A 20,178-nucleotide genomic window follows, 5' to 3' on the forward strand; every position below is an offset into this window, starting at 1 on the left:
CTATCTTTCTGTCTCATGTCAGCTTTCTACAATTATTTTCTTTTTTCTATCTTTCTTTCTTTCTTTTCAGAGAGTTTTGTTTTGTTTTTGTTGCTTTCAGCTTAAGCAAAAATGTCCACTCTGTGATCTTCTGATGCTTTACTGTCACATCGTATTGATAATTAGAGCCATTTTACAATACTTCCATGGACGTACAGCTCGTGTTTTGGCCATCAGCAACACACAGCTGATTCTAACAGTGTTTTGGCCAGGAGTCACCACCAAACTCAACTACACGCACCGTTGGTAGGAGTAGGGCAGCGGCGGTCATAGACTTTAGGGCAGAATTGTCTTTGATGGCATCTTGAGGACTGTCCTGGTGGCTGACTTGGCCTGTCATGTACAAATGCAGCGTCTGGGCTTGTATATCAGCCTGGAAGCCTTGTGGCTTGTGATTCTCTCATTGTCTGTGTGTCTTTACACTGTGAACAGTCGAATACAGCAGAAGTTTGGCTTTCATCTTTTAAAAAGGGCACTTCCCTGAAATTGCGAGGGTGTACCTGATGTAGGCTATGTAGACCACAGTGGCATGGAGCTATCTGTCCTTTCAAGAAACAGAGAGCAGTACATTTGCTTTTCTGAGCTATTACTCACATTAACATAATCCACTTCATAAGTTGTGAAAAGTGTAAACTGAAATGTAGAATGAATTTGGTCAACTCTGAATTGCCAAATAGCATTCCAAATACTATTCTTGTTTATTTTTTTCAATGATATTTTTTGAAATAAAAATTTCTCATTCTTTTCATAGAAAAGAAATCTGCCTATCAAAGTTGTGTCCTCTGTTTCCGTCAACTCCGTCAGGTGTTTTAAACCTCATTAAATCAGGCAATAGCATGGTCAGCTATATCCCAGATGATCCCTTTTCATTCTCCTGGCTGTGGTTAATGCATCAATACCACACATGGTCTGGTAAGTTTGACATTTTTTGACATTTTAGATGAACAATGTAGTAAAGCATAGTAAAGGAATGTACATATGTACATATATAGCATGCAATTACATTATTTTACAATATACTTATGAAGTACAGCATGGGCAGGCTGTGGTCTGCTTATTGAATAATTTTCTTTTATTTGCTTATTATTGAATAACTTTCCAGCACGTGTGTTATATATAGCACTTGTCTACATGATTGATTGATTAATTGATTGATTGATGTACAATCTTAAAGGTGCAGTGTGTAGTTTTCCACTATTGAAAATGTACACACTGGCTTCTTATAGAGCGGGGAAGAAGTTCAATGTTGCTTTTTCAAATCCGGTTTACTTGGACCATCAGACCAAAAGTGCACCTGTGGTAATTTTGTCTTGATATATTTTAAGACAGGATCCATAGGCTATGTGTCCAGAACGCCACAGCATCCTGTCTCTTTGACTCGGACACTGTGCAAAACCCTGCCTTTCCACCATCATTACATGACATACATTCCAGTACAGTGTTATCTTTGGCAGATTTGTCCAAAACAGACACATCTTCTAATCAGATGCTAGATACTGTGACATATTAGAAGGGCTTCAGAGCACAGAATGAAGAGAAGCTCAGCTTTGCAGTGGGGTTCCTAGAGGAAATCAATGTGGAAGTTGATAATTGAGTCTGTCAGTATCATTCTCTGCTACTTCTTATCAGTTATCAGAATTATATCAGTTGCCACACATGCAGAGTTCAGGCAGAAATCCTGAACAATTTGTGTTATACTCTTAGGAATATTATAATCACTGTGTCTTATCTCCCACTACTTCCACCGGACATTGATTTTGTCTGCACAAGCCAGTGTGTAGATGTTTTCAACATCTGGTTGTAGAAACACACACTGCACCTGTAAGATTTTACATCAATCAATCAATCATGTTAAGTAAATGGACATCTGATTCCATAGTCATATTCAAATACATTTTTCATGACTTTTGTATGAAAGGAAAGCATGGCTAGAGAGAAACTGTCAGTTGAGGAGCGAAGGAGAAGAATAGAGAGTAGCAACGAAAGAGAAGAGAAAAATTAAACAGTGACCCAGAGAAGAAATATGCCATGCAAGCGGAGGAAAAACAGAGGTGGAAGAGGAGAGTTCAAGACAAAAAAGTAATACAGATAGACACGATGGGAGACGGGGCACAGAGGAATCGGAGGAAGTATTGGAGGGAGGCACAGAAAAGGTCCAGACAGAAAAGGTCCCGTGAAGGTGCAGTGCAGGAGGCAGACACCCCCCCAGATAGTCTGCAAGATCAAGATATTCTAGAATACAATGCCAGAGAGTCTCGCAGACAGGAAAAGGAAAGGAGGGAAAGAAGTAAAACAAGAAAAAAGGCATTCAAGAGAAATAAAAACTTTGAAAGAGCAGCTTAAGAATGTAACAAAGCAACAAAACAAACTGAGAAAAAAAATATTGCGCATATAAAAGGCTACAAATAAAACACCACTGGACTCTCCAGGCACAGAAACAAAGAAGATGCTATCAGGAAGCAACATAAGGAATCCAAACATCAAAAAAGCCCTTCTATTCCACAACATCAGCAGAAGAGAGCTGAAAAAAAAACAAACAACCTCCTGGGCCACAGCACCAGAAACCAGCACTAAGTGTGTCATCAGGCAAGATCCTCACTAAATCCAGCAGTTTGGGCTAACTTACAAGCTAATGAGAGGAGGAAACAAAAAAGATTCCTACAGGGTATCACACAGACAGTTCAGGATTTCTTCCTGAACTCTGCACGTGACAACTGATAAGACTGATACAATCACCAGGAACAAGATCAAGCAGCAGAGAATGATCCTGACAGACTCCATGATCAACCTCCATACTGGTTTTCTTATCAGGAACCCCACTGTAAAGCTGAGCTATTCTTCATTCTGTGCTCACAGCACCAAAAGCATCTGATTGGAAGACCTGTCTGTGTCAAATACATGAAAATGCATGCTTAATGCTTGTGGTCCTTAGAATGTCTGGTGTTGTGAAGTCAAACAAACTAGATGACAGTTTGTTGCTCTCCAGCAAGTGAGGTCTGCTTTCTTCGCACCTGCTCACGATGTAGGCTACAGAGAGACACTTAAGGGGCTTTCACATAGCATGCGCTTGGCACCGACCTCGGCGCCATTCATTGTGTATGTGATTGCGGGGCGCGAGGGCGCACTGCTCTGTGCAGAGGTAGGAGGTGCAGCACGAGGCTGGCACTGCCGCTAGACAGGGTGCTGCACCCAAGTTGAAAATTTTTAAAAACAAACAACCTCCTGGGCTCTCAGAGCTCTCCTTACGTCATGCTCTGAGAGCGAGAGTGGGCGGTTCTCCTCACCGGTCAGGACGCTTGCCTTGCTAGCGCTAGCCCCAGCACCACCAGCCTCAAAGCAAGCGAAGAAGGTCTCCTAGTGGAGTGAATGACAGGTGCTGGACTCCTCACTGGCTCTTCCGCCAGTGAGGAGTCCACAACAGCCGAGGTGTTCACTCGTCCTGTATAATCTGTAATCGTCCGCAGTCCTTGCCACGTGTCTGCTGTCGCGGTCGCACAGTTGTTCCACCTTATCCCTGTATCGCCTCTTAGCCGCTTTCACTGCTTGCCTGAGCTTGTAGGCTGCTGCTTTGTACGGTGACATGTCTCCAGTGATGAGCCTCTCGTTATAGGCAGCAGTGCGTCCTTTCAGAGCCTCGCGGATAGACTTATCCACCCATGGTTTCTGATTAGGAAAAACCTTCACAGCCACCAAAGGAATGGTATCATCTAACAGCTTGGATATAAAGCACGTAGCCACTTCTGTAAACTCGTTGACGTCATCCGAGCTCGCCTGAAGCATGTCCCAGTCTATGTCACTCAGCGCGTCCTGTAGTGTGGCCTCTGATTGGACGGACCAGCGTCTGACCTCTCACGATACTGGGAGTTCCTGTCTTAGCCTTTGTTTGGATTTTGGTATGAGGAAAATGGCATCGTGGTTAGGGTTGGGAACCGGAACCGGTTCTGAAATTGAATAAATGGAGCCGGATCCATCATTTTCGCAAAACCGGTTCCCATAACGATTCCTGGAATTTCTCATCTGCATTCATTTTGCTCAGTTGTGTGCACTGAAGCGACTGTGGTGACGTCACGGGGTGGATACGCCCCCACTGCACTGCTATTAAGAATGTCAGACCGTCATTATAAAGCGAGGCAGGAGCAGGAGTGCAGCCCCGCAGCGTAACCAAACAATATCCAAGCCAGAAAAGTGCAAACGCACTTAACTAGGGCCCTATAATTTCTGCGAACACGGAATCGTGGACAGAATCGCGGAATTACAACTGCACCGGCACCGTGCGAGTCCAAAAGGCAAAGAAACTTTCCAGGCTACAGCAGCGCACTGACATAAGCTGTGTCCCAATTCAGGGTCTGCATCCTTCGAAGTCTGCATTTGAAGGCCAGTTACGTCACAACACTGCGCGAAGGCCTGTCCCAACTCATCCAAAGTCGAAGGATCCTTCAAATTCGCACTTCAAATGCGTCCTCCTTTTCAGCCGTTGGTAGCCGATTCGGAGGATGCACCGCGACTATCCTTCTCGGGCTACCGTATCCCAAGATGCTTTGCGTGCTGCTGCTCAGTCATAAAAAGTTAACTGAAATGGCTACGGCGGCATCTAAATTCAGATTTCACTATTATAAAATATTCGGTTTTTACTACTTTGAACATCCAACACCATATATGTTAAACCAAAACCCCTTTCGTTACTCTTTTGTCTTGTCTGACGGAAAGAAACGTTATCTTTCTGTCTCCGGAGTTTGTTGTCATGGTAACGGCAGTTACCCGACCAGGAAATATTCCGAAGGCTAGACCGTCCCATTTGGTTGACGGGGAGGACGCTTCGTCCGAAGGCTGCGGACTTCAGAGGACCCGGACTTCAAAGGATGCAGACCCTGAATTGGGAGACAGCTATAGATTGCCTAACAAAGTGAAGAGTTGCCACTCCGCTCTATTTTCACTGGCTAACAGCAGCACACTGACAGCTTAGCTTGTCTATTCAGAGAAGCGGTATCACTTCGGCTTATTTTTCATATTCAATCTAGGTTATCACAGGCATACTCCTGCTCATTCATTGGTAGTTGAATTGTTAGGTCTGTTTGATAAGTAATTTACATTTTTAAAACAAATAATAATTTAACATATTGTTAAATTATTGGAGTCAAGCTGGTAAACATCTACTCCTTCAAGATAATTTATTATGTTCTACAACTCATAAACATACACTAACACTACATTACTAACACTACTTATTAGCCTACTTGTTTATTTTAAGTATAATGGTGTCATAAAAAAATACAAAAATGTATATATTTGGAACCGTTATTGGAACCGGTAGGAACCGGAATCGTTAAGAGGGAATCGTTTAGGAATCGTAATCGTTAGAATCCAAACGGGTCCCAACCCTAGTCGTGGTCAGCCTTACCAAAAGCCGGCAGGGATATGGCTTTGAATCCTTTCTTGACTGGGGTGTAACAGTGATCTAGAATGTTGTCACCCCTTGTAGGACATGTGATGTGCTGGAAAAAGTTAGGCATGACCTTTTTGAGGTTTGCCTTGTTGAAGTCACCAGCCACTATGAGGGCTGCGTCCGGGTGTTTGGCGTAGTGTTTGTTGATGGTATCATGGAGTGTGGTGAGAGCAGTGTTCGTGTCCCCCTGGGATGGAATATAAATGGCAAAGATGATGACCGCAGAGAACTCCCAGGGCAGATAGAAGGGGCGACAGAGGATTGCCAGATGTTCGAGGTTCGGTGAGCATGAGCGCGACAGAACAGAAACATTCTTTGGATCACACCAGTTGTTGTTGGTCAGGAAACACACTCCACCACCTTTTGATTTACCGGATTCCTTCGTTCTGTCCATGCGAAACACAGAAAATGTTCCTGCAGGGCGAATGGCGTGGTCCGGCACCTCCGGCGTGAGCCATGTCTCCGTGAAGCAAATGATGCTGCAGTCCCTCTCATCTCTCTGGAAACGGACCCGGGCCCTGATGTCATCCAACTTGTTGTCCATGGATTGGACATTGGCAAGCAGAATACTGGGGAGAGGTGGATGGTGTGCTCGCGCTCGTAGCCTGTTTCTGACCCCGGCAAGTTTCCCACAGTGTTTTTTCCTGCTTCTCCTTAGAGGCCCGTTCCCTGGTTACGTCCCATAAGATCTCCTTCGGCCAAGTGGAGCTCTCATGTATAATTCCAGAAAAAAGGTAAGTAGTCCTGGTAGCAATGTTCACTAGTGTACTGTGGTCGTAAGTTATTAAAGGAGAAGTAGGAGAGGTCAGAGAACTGAAGAAAGCTTAGAAAATAACAAACAAAAAGCACAGTCTACTCGGAGCAGTCATGACGGCGTCTGGACTCGTCTGTGCCATCTTGATCGGCCATAGTTTGTTTTCTTCAATGTAAGCACCTCCTCAACACCTGTGTGTTCCTGCTCTCTTCTTTTTCCTAGTTTTGAAGCATGCCATGTTTTGCAGCAACACCTATGGCTGATTGTTATATGGGCTTAATTACATTTCTTATTTCTTACTTATTTTTTTTTGAATAGTTGGAAACGGTGCAATTTGTTATAGTTTGAAATGGTGTATTTACAGTTTGTTTATTTCACTTGAATTAAAAATATGTTCAATATAAGACAAGGAGTTGTTATTTCTTAATCTATCATCACTTCCATCTGTTTAAAAAAGCATTTGTTCAATAATCAGAAATGCAAATACAATTTTGTCAACACCGTCAGATCTTCATCAGCACCGTCAGATGTATGTTTTTGTAATTTTTTGGGGAAAAAACAAATTCTTTCTTCAGTTTTTGTTGTTTAAGTAATAAAGGATCATCAGATCTACATCCTCTTGTGTCTTATTCACTTAAGGATTTTTTTTCTTTAGTGGCAAAATAAAAGATAAAGTTTGAAAATGCAAATTTTTTGAAATCTGTGTACTCATAACAGTGTGAAATTAAACCTTAAGTTCATATATTATATTTTATTGCATATCAGGGTAAATAAACACTATTACAAGATACATCAGAACTTAAGATTCTTGTTGGGCTATTATAATTATATAACTATATACTTTTAGTGTGTCTGACGGAGTTGACACAAATCAAGTTTTTAAGGTAAACATGTGAATTTGTTAAACATGTTTTTTAACCTCCAGCCTGCACCTTTACATGGTTAAATAGCACAAATCTTTATCTACATGAATATATAACACTAATCAATATAGTGTAAATTTTCAAAAAAAGTTTTTCAGAAAGTGTTTTGTCCCGATTCTCAAGAATCAGTGAACTACTGCTCAGCATTGACTTTATTGATTTTATGTGTCTGTCACATACACAAGATGTGCACTTCAACATATTAAGCTGCCATCTCTATTGATGGTAGAAATATCTCAAAACATCTCCTGAAAAACAACAAAAACACGGTTTTTAATATTAACCCTAGGTTAATGTTCGGTGATGCACACTGTAGTAACAGAGCAGTCAACAGTGCTGCCCTGTTCAATAAAATGTAGCCTGATGTGACATTTTATTTAGCAAGATTTGATTCATTTCCAGTGTTACTGTCTTGCTTTAAAATGTCACAAAGCAAGGCAAGCCTCTATCCTCTGGTGTGGCTTTCAAGGAATTCAGCCAAGTGAAAACTATTTTTCTTTAAAACAGTCAAATGGTCCTGCTACACTCAGAGGCCAGTTCTTATAGCAACCTTTATCTATCATGATGACAGGGCTGCATCTCTCGGGCCTGGGCTGAAGACAACGCTGCAGTCCGCTGCCCCCAGTGCAGGTTCAGCTACCGCCACAAACCTGCGCTGTCGAGGAACCTGAAGCTCTCCAACATAGTGGAAAGCTTTAGCACTTCTCGCAGAGAAAGCCTCTGCTGCACTGCACTGTGGCCTCTGCCGTGGCCCCCGGCTGCCTGCGATCATAATGTGTCTGCACTGCAAGGAGCCCTGCTGCGAAGCTCACATGGACACACACCTGCAGTTGCCATCCACAGATCTGGGACACCTGCTGGTGCCCGTTGAAGATCTGAAGGACTGGACATGCACGCAGCATCGTAAGTTCAGGGTTCTCCACTGTGAGGAGGAGCAGACAGCTGTGTGTCCGTTGTGCTGCATCACCCGCTGCGTTGGCCAACGACACACAGTGTGCCAAGTGGTCCAGCAGCACGAACGGGTGCAGGCAGGCCAGGAGAGGAGTACAGAAAGCTGCACACATACATGTACACTTAGACCAGGGATGGATCAGCACACTGCCGTCTCTATAGCAATGTCGAGGCCCTGGGCAGAAAATATTTTCAAATGTTTTTGTGGTCATTTTATTCATTCCTTTTTGTTATTTTTGGATTTATTTATGTGTGTAATTTATATGGGATAATATCATGGCAGTTTTTCGTAAAATATTTTAAATATGTAATTAGAATAATCTAAGTATATTTTGTAGTATTTTAAACTACTTTTTAAAAAATGTCATTTCTTCCTAATTTTCAGGTCATCTTGCTCATTTGGTTGTTAGGCCCTTTCCTGTGTTTTGGAGAGAAAACAAGTGAAGTTTCATTGGGTTAAATGCTTGTGAAGCATTTAGCCTTTCACAAGCATTCAGACAAAAGAAATCTGATGTCTATCCAGCATGACTGATCTAACGTTTATACTGTATATATCATTTTTAGAATCAGAAACAGAGGGTGTTTTTTTTTGTCAGTGTTACCTCTCTTGCCAAGTTGTTGTTTTTTGGTAATACTTTTGTACCAATATTATTTCTGTCAGTATTTGTTTGCTTGTGAACTTTTTGAACTTTTCTCCCCACAGGCCGTGCTGATGAGGCAGCAGAAGAGTCTGGATGATCATGTTCACAACATTGATGACCAGCTCAGAAACCTGGAAACAGACAAGACACTGATCCAAGTACACACACACAGACACACACGCGCACACACACACACACACACACACACAGAGAGAGAGAGAGAGAGAGAGAGAGAGAGAGAGAGAGAGAGAGAGAGAGAGAGAGAGAGACACACACACACACACACACACACTCACACTGAGTTATAGAGATGTAGTAACAGCATGTTTCAACATGGCATACCCCCATTCTTCTTTGTCCTGTTCTCTGTCAGAAAATGCAGTTCATTTCAGAATGGCTTTGAATGTTGCTGGTGGGAGGAAAATGCATTTCACCAAATAACTTCTCCAAATTGATTTTAGTCGTTGTAGTGCTGACAAGCAAGCCCTATCAGTTCAGTTTAAGGTTTTATGTTTATACTGTATATATCATTTTTATAATTAGAAATATAGGTTTGTTTTTTTTGTCAGTGTTACCTGTCTTGCCAAGTTGCTGTTTTTTGGTAATGCTTTTGTACACTGTAAAATGTGATTTTTCATGTTTGTTATTCTAGCATATTATTCCATGTCAGTATGACAAAGGAATACTGAACTTGTCGTGATAACACGAAATTACTAGTAAACATCGTCCCAACTCCTTAACTTTAAAATCTATATCCTACTAAATGAGTAACACATGTCAACTTGACAGTGAAGTCAGTTCGGCAGGTGTGGGGATTAAAACAGATTACGTCCTCATTTTCTGGCGGTTGAAGACTGCGGCGCTTCAGACATACCCTTGGACGTTCAGCTAGCGTCGTCTCCTTAACCCGTTTTCAACGTGAGTAAAATTGGTTATAAAGTAAGTGCAGCCGCAGAAGTGTAAGCATGCTTGTAATATTCAGACGCATGAGTGTTTTTTGTGAACAGTAACGTTAACGTTTGTCGAAAAAAAGGCTTTAGCCACAAGCTAATGTTAGGCTACTGCTTTGTAATTGAATGCCACGGCCAAATGTCAAGCTAACCTAGCTAATTAACATGTGCTGCTCGTGTACGCTAGCTACCATCTGGTTAAGTAACGTTAGCTGCGTATTTGTTAGCGACAGTAAATGGTAAGTTTAGGAGTTGTTTGATTTTGGTGGACATATTCGGCGCATTCCAGCAAAACTGACCGGGTGTGTGAGCAACTTTATAACATGGCTGCTAACTGTTACGCCAGTTGTCGACCGTTTCCCCCCTCTCATTCACATAAATTGCCGTTTGACGCTAACATTACTGCTGCCATCGGCTATAGCGCATGTGAACGCATTAACGTTACATACAAAAGTTAAATTAGTTTCTGTTGGTCTGGCAGCATTAGGTATACACTGCAAAATTTTTCGCTGTGAATTCACAATAAATTATTGGATAAGTTTTGCATGACTTTCACAGTAAGGATTACAGCAATATACTGTGAAATGTACTCATAGCAATTTACTGTAATTTCACATCTGTGATATTACAATGTATTGTTGTAAAAGCACAACTGTGTACTGTAACTTTGCAGCTTCAATGACAAAGCAATTACTGTGATATTACAGTATATTACTGGGGAATTACAATCTTTTGCTGTACATCATTACAACAAGGCCCTGTACTTTTACAGTGTGTACTGTGAAAGTAATGCACAAGTTTATAGTAATTTACTGTGAATTTACTATGTATACTGTGGAAATCATGCAAAAATTGGCCAGTAATTTACTGTGAAAGTAATGCAGATGAAGTTTTCATTTACTGTGAATTTACAATCATTGTACAATTAACACACCAACACACAACTCTGAGGTAAAGTCAATGTTAGCCCAATGGCATATTTATTTACAAATAAAGGGTTATTCAACATAAATGCCAAGAAATTCAAGAATTCAAGAAATTCAACTTCCTAGTCCTAGTCAAACTTCTCAAAGCATCTTAAAATGCAGAGAAACTGTGCAGAAACTTGCCATTCATCTACCCAGCTGTGTCCCAATAACAGTAAGAGGATGGGAATGAGGCCTACATGGCAAGGTAAGAGAGGAAGGGAGAGAGCGATGAAGGGATGTCGTGAAGGGGTCAGGCGCTCCTCTCAGTCTCAAACATTCTATAATCCACACGCAACAGTGTTGTACAACAATCTTGAGGGGCAAAGTTGTTGACTTATGTATTGCAGGCAGCATTTATCAAGTTGAGTCATCATCCTTCATAATCTTATCATATGCACACTCAACAGTTCAGTAAAAGCATAATGTACAGTATTTAGGTATTCAAATTTAAATAATAAGATCGGCTGTGGTAAATAGCAAATACTAACGTTAGCTAGGTAGCGTTAGCTAGCCTATATCAGACCACACGGGCAAATGCTACAGCTAGCTAACGTTAGCTAGTTAGCTAATAGTGCTAATATCATTTAAAATACCATGGGTGTACTGCAAACAGACGTTATGCATGCAGCTCACCTTCTCCATTCAGCCCAGGAGAGAAGAGGGAAATGGCCTCTTCAGGTTCAGTGCCGAGTTTGGTTATGTCATGTGCAGAGTTGCCAACTTTTCAAAAATCCTTGGAGTGAGATGTCATGGAGCGGGTGGGGGGTGGGGTGGGGGGGATTCATATGCATACCTTAACAATAGGACTGCATACAGTCCTATGCCTGAATTAATAGCCTACACCTCTTATTTTTCCTGATTTCCCGAGCATTTATATGGGCTAGGCAAACTTCAATCCACATGATAAAAATTAATCTATGGACCACCAAAGTAAACGTTACTTCGGTGGTGTTTAATTAAATCAACTTAACCACGGTTGGAGGGGGTGTGCTACAGTACGGTACGGGCGCTCATGCACGAGCACATGCACAGTCATGCACGCAGCGTGAGAACGTGGATACAACGTAAATCATGCCGTCCTCCTGCTTCCGCAAAATAGTTTAATGCGCGCAGCGCGATTAACTGCGAGTCGCGGCATTGCACAATCAATAATCAACTAATAATAATAATCAACCAGATCCAGCACACCTGACCGGATGGAATGGAAAAATTTACAATAGAAAACAAGTCAGATTTGGCGTGAGATTTCTCTCTCGAGCGTGAGAGCGTGAGATTGAGGCTGAATGCGTGACTGTCACGGCCAATGCGTGAGAGTTGGCAACCCTGCATGTGACTTACCAGGGAATAAAAATTTCACTGTAATAATACTGTTGAATGCTGTGAAATCCTTGCATTTTTTTTTTTTACTGTGTTGCTGTGATATTAGAGACCTTGTTGTGATATAACAGGGGTGTTTTGATTGCAGGATTTTACTGTAAAATAACAGTTAAATGCTGTAAAATCCAAGGATACTGTAGTTTCTACAGGTATTCATTGGGATATTACAGGGGAACTTAATTACAACAAGTTACTGTAAAATAATACTGTTAATTATTGTGAAATGCTGGTAATTTATTACAGTGGAGGCATGCAAGTAGAAGCAGACGAGATCCTCATCTCCCACGAAGTAGTGTCACTATTCAGAAAAACCCCAGTTGACATCACCCTGCACATCGTGCGAGGGCGCCTCAACAAGGACAAGACACTCCACAAACGCACTAACCTTACAGTTGACGACATATCCAGCCTTCTGCATTTCATCGCCAAATCCACATATTTTCAGTTCAACAAAACCATCTACTTACAAAAAGAAGGTTTCGCCATGGGAGACCCATTGTCTGCCATAATGAGCAGATTTTTCATGGAAGACCTGGAAAGCAGGGGCATTGACACGGCACCCCCACAATACAGACCAACTCTCTGGAAACGGTATGTAGACAACATACTAGAAAAAATAAAAGTTGGACACACACAAGCACTAACAGATCACCTAAACAGCATGGACACTACTGGCAACATAAAATTCACACATGAAGAAGAAAACAATAGGACACTAGCTTTCTTGGATATGACCATACAGCACAATGATGACGGCTGCATAAAGATCACAGTCTACAGGAAACCCACACATACAGACCAATACCTGCTCTGGACATCCGAACACCCAATGCAACATAAACTATCAGTTATCAGAACATTATACGAACGGGCCACCATCATCACGGAAGAGGAGGACAGACAGCAGGAAGAAAGAGACATACAGCACGCGCTCACACAGTGCCAATACCAAAAAATGGGCCATCAGTAAAGGAAAACAGCAAGTCAAAAACAAACAAAAGACACAACAAAAAATAAAACAAATACAAAAACCGCAAGATAAAAACATCATCATGGTCACATTACCATACATACGGGGAATAACAGAACTGATTCAACGCATCATGAGGAAACACAAAATAGGCACTGCAGTTAAACCACACACAAAATTACGGCAACTTCTGGTACACCCAAAGGACAAAATAGAACAAGACAAAAAATGCAATATCATATACAAAATCCCAAGCAAATCCTGCAATAAAACATATATCAGGGAGACAGGCAGAACATTCACCACAAGAAGAAAAAGAACATCAGAAGGAATGTGAAATGGAAACAGCTAAGTTGTCCTCAAATACTTTTTTTGCAGAGTGCTGAGATTCTGTCAGAGAGTTGGAGAATATTTTTGGTGTTTCATTTAGTAAAAATCCTTTTGTGCTACTACTTGGAAAAACACCAGAAGAAATTAGGAGGAAGGATACTCACTTGTTTTTAGTTTTGAGAGTAGTATTAATTAAACAAATTACAAGAAATTAGTTAAAGGATGATAATTTAATTAATTCTAAGTGGAAAGATCTGGTAAATGAGATATATGGAATGGAGAAAATAATGAGAATTAGAAATCAAGTGTATATATTTGAAGAAAGATGAGAAAAATGGGTGAGGTATACAACAAACTTTGGCTTTCATCTTTTAAAAAGCGCACTTCCCTGAAATTGTGAGGGTGTACCTGATGTAGGCTATGTAGACTACAGTGGCATGGAGCTACCTGTCCTTTCAAGAAACAGAGAGCAGTACATTTGCTTTTCTGAGCTATTACTCACATTAACATAATCCACTTTAAAGTGTGAACTGAAATGTAGCATGAATTTGGTCAACTTTGAATTGCCAAATAGCATCCCAAATACTATTCTTATTTACTTTTTCAATGAAATTTTTTTAAATAAAATTTTCTCATTCTTTCCATAGTTTTATCATTTCAAAACACATTGTCATGAGCATTTTCTCAGGGAGTTCTGCATTTAAAAAGCAGGAAGACGACTTGTTGAGAAAGTCCTCAGCACCATGGACAGCAGTCTTCCTGGATCAGCTGAGTCTTCACACCGTCCAGCTGCTGAAGAGCCAGTGTGTGCGTCTCTGTTGTCTTCATACTTTTCCATGGCTTGTTGGTTTCAGCTGTCCAGATCCTGGCAGTGGCATTGCCCAAAGCTCTCTGTTTTAAAGACAGTCCTATTTTTTATTTATTTATTTACTGTATATTGTTGATTTGAGGAATTGCAGTAACTTTTTTTCCTGCTTAAATTGTATGAAATCATAGGAGCACAATCTTATAAACCTTAACATTACAGCAATAAATTATTCTAGTGGAGTAAATGACAGGTGCTCATAAACATCAAATACATAACTACTGCTCAGCATTGACTTTATTGATTTTATGTGTCTGTCACATACACAAGATGTGCACTTCAACATATTAGGCTGCCATCTCTATCGATGGTAGAAATGCCTCAAAACATCTCCTCAAAAACAACAAAAACGTGTTTTTTAATATTAATCATAAGTTAATGTTCGGTGATGCACATTGTGGTAACAGAGCAGTCAACAGTGCTGCCCTGTTCAATAAAATGTCGCCTGATGTGACATTTAATTTGGCAAGATTTGTTCCATTGTTACTGTCTTGCTTTAAAATGCCACAAAGCAAGGTAAGCCTCTATCCACTGGTGTGGCTTTCAAGGAATTTAGCCAAGTGAAAACTGTTATACTTTAAAACAGTCAAATGGTCCTGCTACACTCAGAGGCCAGTTCCTATAGCAACCTTTATCTGTTATGATGTCACAGTAGGATTCTGTAGGAGAATTCTTGTTAGGTGGTTTCAGGAGGCAGAGATCACTTCTAGTGGGACTCTTCCTCCATTAGGACGCATTTTGTTGACTGCTTGATTATTAATTAACGCTAATTACATTTACCTTGTGTTGTTTACTGTCAGTAGAGCTTTACTGCAAGAAACTTGAACCAGAAGTAAGTAAGACAGAGAATAGTTGGCTAGGCACATTTTCTCTTCATCAAGAAGTAATATCAGTATTTTAATGCTGATTACTCAAAAATCCTCTGAAATCAGTCATCCTGTCCATATTTTCAAATTAACTGTCAGTTTGCTCCCCTCTAACAGAGGGTCATGGATGCAGACAAATGGGAGGGCTCCTTGGAAAAGGAGCTTTTGTGTCCCATTTGTCTGAGTGTTTTTACCGACCCGGTCCAGCTGCCGTGCAGGCACAACTTCTGCCAGGGCTGCATCTCTCGGGCCTGGGCTGAAGACGACGCTGCAGTCCGCTGCCCCCAGTGCAGGTTCAGCTACCGCCACAAACCTGCGCTGTCGAGTAACCTGAAGCTCTCCAACATAGTGGAAAGCTTTAGCAGTCTGAGCGCAGAGAAAGCCTCTGCTGCACTGCAATGTGGCCTCTGCCGTGGCCCCCGGCTGCCTGCAATCATAATGTGTCTGCACTGCAAGGAGCCCTGCTGCGAAGCTCACATGGACACGCACCTGCAGTTGCCATCCACAGATCTGGGACACCTGCTGGTGCCCGTTGAAGATCTGAAGGACTGGACATGCACGCAGCATCGTAAGTTCAGGGTTCTCCACTGTGAGGAGGAGCAGACAGCTGTGTGTCCGTTGTGCTGCATCACCCGCTGCGTTGGCCAACGACACACAGTGTGCCAAGTGGTCCAGCAGCACGAACGGGTGCAGGTAGGCCAGGAGAGGAGTACAGAAACCTGCACACATACATGTACACTTAGACCAGGGATGGATCTGTGCACTGCCGTCCCTATAGCGATGTCAAGGCCCTGGGCAGAAAATATATTAAAGTGTATTTGTGGTCATTTTATTTATTTATTTTTGTTATTTTTGGATTTATTTATGTGTGTAATTTATAGGGGATATTCTCATGGCAGTTTTTCATAGAATATTTTAACTATGTAATTATAATAATCTAAGTATATTTTATAGTATTTTAAACTACTTTGTAAAAATGTCATTTCTTGCTAATTTTCAGGTCATCTTGCTCATTTGGTTGTTAGGCCCTTAAAACAAGTGAAGTTTCATTGGGTTAAATGCTTGTGAAGCATTTAGCCATTCACAAGCATTGAAACAGAAGAAATCTGGTGTCTTTTCAGCAAGACTGATCTGACGTTTATACTGTATATATCATTTTTATAATTAGAAATATAGATTTTTGTCAGTGTTACCCGTCTTGCCAAGTTGTTGTTTTTTGGTAATGCTTTTGTACCAATATCATTTCTGTCAGTATTTGTTTGCTTGTGAACTTTTTGAAGAAAACAAACAAAAAAACCTCACTCACCCACTCTTGTAGTGACTGATGTAAAACCAGCTTTGCTCATCTCCCCACAGGCCGTGCTGATGAGGCAGCAGAAGAGTCTGGATGATCATGTTCACAACATTGATGACCAGCTCAGAAACCTGGAAACAGACAAGACACTGATCCAGGTACACACACACACACACACACACACACACACACACACACACACACACTCACACTGAGTTATAGAGATGCAGTAACAGCATGTTTCAACAGGGCATACCCCCATTCTTCTTTGTGCTGTTCTCTGTCAGAAAATGCAGTTCATCTCTGAATGGCTTTGAATGTTGCTGGTGGGAGGAAAATGCATTTCACTAAATAGCTTCTCCACATTGATTTTAGTCGAATCAGTTCAGTTAAAGGTTTTATGAACTTTAATTCTTTTCATTTCAAGTCAGCCTTAGATTTCTGCTCAGTGGGGTTAATAACAGCTGATTGTTGTCATTTGTAATTTGTAATTTATGCCGTGTGTCTCCTTTCTGTAGGAGGCAGTGTCTGAGTTAAAAGATCGTGTGAAAGCCCAGTATGAGCGCATGCATGCGCTGCTGGAGGAAGACCTGCGCAATACAATGCACATCCTGGATAGTGCTCATGGGACATACCAGCAGAGGAAATCCCAGCAGGCTTTGCAGCTGAAAGAGAGGCGTCAGGAAGCTGACGACCTCCGAACTTCAACCCAGATGTTCCTCCGAAGAACCGAGAATATAAAGAGCATCCAGGTAGAAATCTGCCCTGTTTGCTCCCTCATCTTTTTCACATGCATGCATGTCTCATCATGCATGCATGTGCTGCTCCATACACTGTACATTCATCACTTAACCTGCTCCAGGTATTGCTCACCAAGATCACAAGTCATAGCATTTGTGCTTTTTACTTTCCACTCACTTGGATGAAGCCGTTGAAAAACACCCTGAAAAGTTGTTTGTTACTTGTGTGGAGGTCCACAATTCTTGCTGTAATAGAGATTTGTAAAAAATGATACCACTTACCAGAGCACAGTTTGCTCTAAAAATGAGGATGCAAATTTACTCAAAACTCACGGAGGTTGCTGAATAGGCTTGTAACCATGTTTAGAGCAATTTTTCTGGATATTTTCATTAGCTTTATTCAATTGCAAATCAGAGTACAAATTTGTCAGAGCACCTTCCAATCTTGGTGAGCAATTTTGAGTTTTGTGTTCAGTGTTGAGTTTTGAGTGCTGTGCATGTAAACTACAGGAGATGTGTTAGAGTGTGCAGCTGACATGCCAGTAACCCATCTGCTTTAAACTAAATATTGCTTTAAGAGCAGATGGAAACTGTGAATGACCCATCTGTCATCTATTTTTTAAATTTATTTATTTATTTATTTATTTATTTTTTTTTGCAGGACACAAGGCCTTACCGGCTGCTAATGAACAGGTAAGCATGACTGTTTTACATTGCATGCTGGCACTTTCACATAGATACAACTGTTGTATGTAGGAGGATCAGTGTGTGTGATTGTGTGTGTGTCTTTTTTCAGGTCTGATTTTTACCTTGGTGCTGACCTCCCTGCACACCAAGCAGGACAGCTCAATAAAGTGCATTTCCTCTCTGAGCTCTCAAAGAGAGAGAGGGACCTGCGCAGAATGCTGGAGGGTAAGATAGAGTGTTGATGACACAATAACTATGAGAGGAAAGTGTCTTTTTAGGATGTTTAGGATGTTAAACTGATTATATATTATCTCGCTGTGTCTCAACCCCCTTCTTCTATTTTCAGAGCCACTTAGCCAGGCGGCCCTTTTCCAGACTGTCCCGTCCTGCAGCTGTGGTCCTGGCTGCAGAGCAGGGACTGGCTCAGGGATTAAGAGGAAGCTTGATGTGGCATTCCAGGAGAGTCAACCAGGTACCTCAACCTCCCAGGATGCTCCACCACCAGCTTCCAGGAGGAGAAGAGGCCTGCTTGCCAACCAGAGCTACTATCACTCCTCTTCCTACTACTCCTCTGAGACTGTTCCAGCTCTGCCTGGCCCAAGCTGGGTCAACAGCCAAGCCCATGAAAGCGTGGGCCATCCTCCAGGGGCCATGGTCACCTCCTTGCCCCTCTCCAATCAAGCGGTGCAGTACAACCCACAGTTTGGCTGGATGGTGCCTCAGTTATTACCACCAAACTTGGTCCACTGGGTGGCTCCTCAGGGGTCAGTTCCATCCCACCGTACCCAGCTGCCCACTGACCAGTCAGTGCAGGGACTTCAATGATGGACTTGAGGGATGCTGTGCAGGCGCAGAGACGTCCACACTAATATGGACAACATCCATTTTCACATCAAATAAACCTGAAAATGGACAATGACTTTGAATTGCCCTAAATTGCAGAGAGGTCTTAGTTTAGTATTTGACAGACTCCTTTTATACAGTTTATACAGTTTTATACAGTTTGTCCTATATTTGCTTTGTGTTCATTTCTGTTTTGGTTCACTGGAGGATTTGTTGTCCACCAACTCCTCACCTGACAATCTCCAACTGTCTTCCAATGATGGCTTTATTTCACTTTTTTCTGTTTTGTGTGTAAGGAGCAACAATTGAAAATAAAATAAAATAAAATGTCATGAAAGGAGTGCATATGAGTATTATCACACATGTTAAATGCCGTCTGTGGTGCTGTGTGGAGTTAAATGATTTATGCTGCAGGCTCTTCTTTAACGCAGTGCTGTAAGTATAAGTGGATCAAGTAAATAAATACATAAATAAATAAAAATAGGCACGTTGGGTGAAATTCTTGTCATTCCAATTTTGTTTATCCTATTGTTGATCCTATATGGATAAAGAAAATTCTCCAACCCCTTCGAGTTTTGAAACCTTTTCAAAACAAGTGAGCTTGATCATAATGATTATCCTCCATGTCGCATCTGTATCCTCTGTGACTGCATTTGTTGTCTTATGCCACGCTACACACAGAATATCAACTAGATACTGGTTTGTTTGGGAATGGGGACTGGAAACAGATCAGAAATCTGTTATTATGTCAGTGTTTGCACAGACCCTTTGCCTGGTGGCTCATGGGTAACAGACCAGAATAACACTAAGCCTACAACATGCAGACAATACTGAGAGCAAATTTGCATCTAATTTTTTTTGAAAAAATAGATAAATAATTTTTTAAAAATTATCTTTTTAGTATTCAATGTGTCTCCAGGCAAATGCAAAATTAAAGTGGCAGTGATGCAGCCCACAGGCAATTTGCTTTGTTTTTTTTTTATGTGAAGGTCAGTGCAGTCCTCGCTGAAAAGGCTTGAGAACAGTTTGATGAATGGCTTAGCGCTCTCAAACCAGTCAGCAGCTAACCTTTCCCTCATCCCGAGCAAGCCAGATACTCCAACTGCAGAGCAAGAGCACTGACCAGGAGCCCCGAGAGCTCAATAATAAGAAAAGTGCAGACTTTTAGTTAGAGATGGGATGAACGTTTGAGGCACACAATTACACAGAAATAAAAATCAAAGATTTTGGAGTTGAAAAAAGTGTGATTTCACTCAAATATCAAAGAGGTGACACAGAGAGTGGTCTTTTTTTGCAATGTTGAACACTAGAGAACATGTTTGAGCTTGCAGCATCACACCTCCGGCACACCATCGACAGTATATCCTCTGTACGTGACCGCTGCACCCACACACACACCTCCTGCTCACACTTAATAAGGCAAACAGATTGGTGTGAAAGACAACTTCCGCAGACTGTGCAGGTCAGGTCCTGTGTGTGGGCTGAAGGGTGACTTTATGTGCAACAACACTGCAATGAAAAACAAGCTGCCAGTGTA

The 20,178-nt window shown here is 41.6% G+C and overlaps 1 protein-coding gene across 1 annotated transcript; it reads left to right on the forward strand.

Moving 5' to 3' along the window:
• The first annotated feature begins 15,200 nt into the window (after positions 1-15,200).
• Positions 15,201-18,623, forward strand: LOC115380166 (probable E3 ubiquitin-protein ligase TRIM8). The gene is made up of 6 exons (XM_030081252.1): positions 15,201-15,770; positions 16,434-16,529; positions 16,890-17,123; positions 17,773-17,804; positions 17,908-18,023; positions 18,145-18,623. The coding sequence occupies exons 1-6, from the start codon at positions 15,201-15,203 to the stop codon at positions 18,621-18,623; spliced, it is 1,527 nt and encodes a 508-aa protein (XP_029937112.1).
• The last annotated feature ends 1,555 nt before the right edge of the window (positions 18,624-20,178 follow it).

Source organism: Myripristis murdjan, chromosome 21 (assembly GCF_902150065.1).
Source record: "Myripristis murdjan chromosome 21, fMyrMur1.1, whole genome shotgun sequence".
Classification (NCBI taxonomy): domain Eukaryota; kingdom Metazoa; phylum Chordata; class Actinopteri; order Holocentriformes; family Holocentridae; genus Myripristis; species Myripristis murdjan.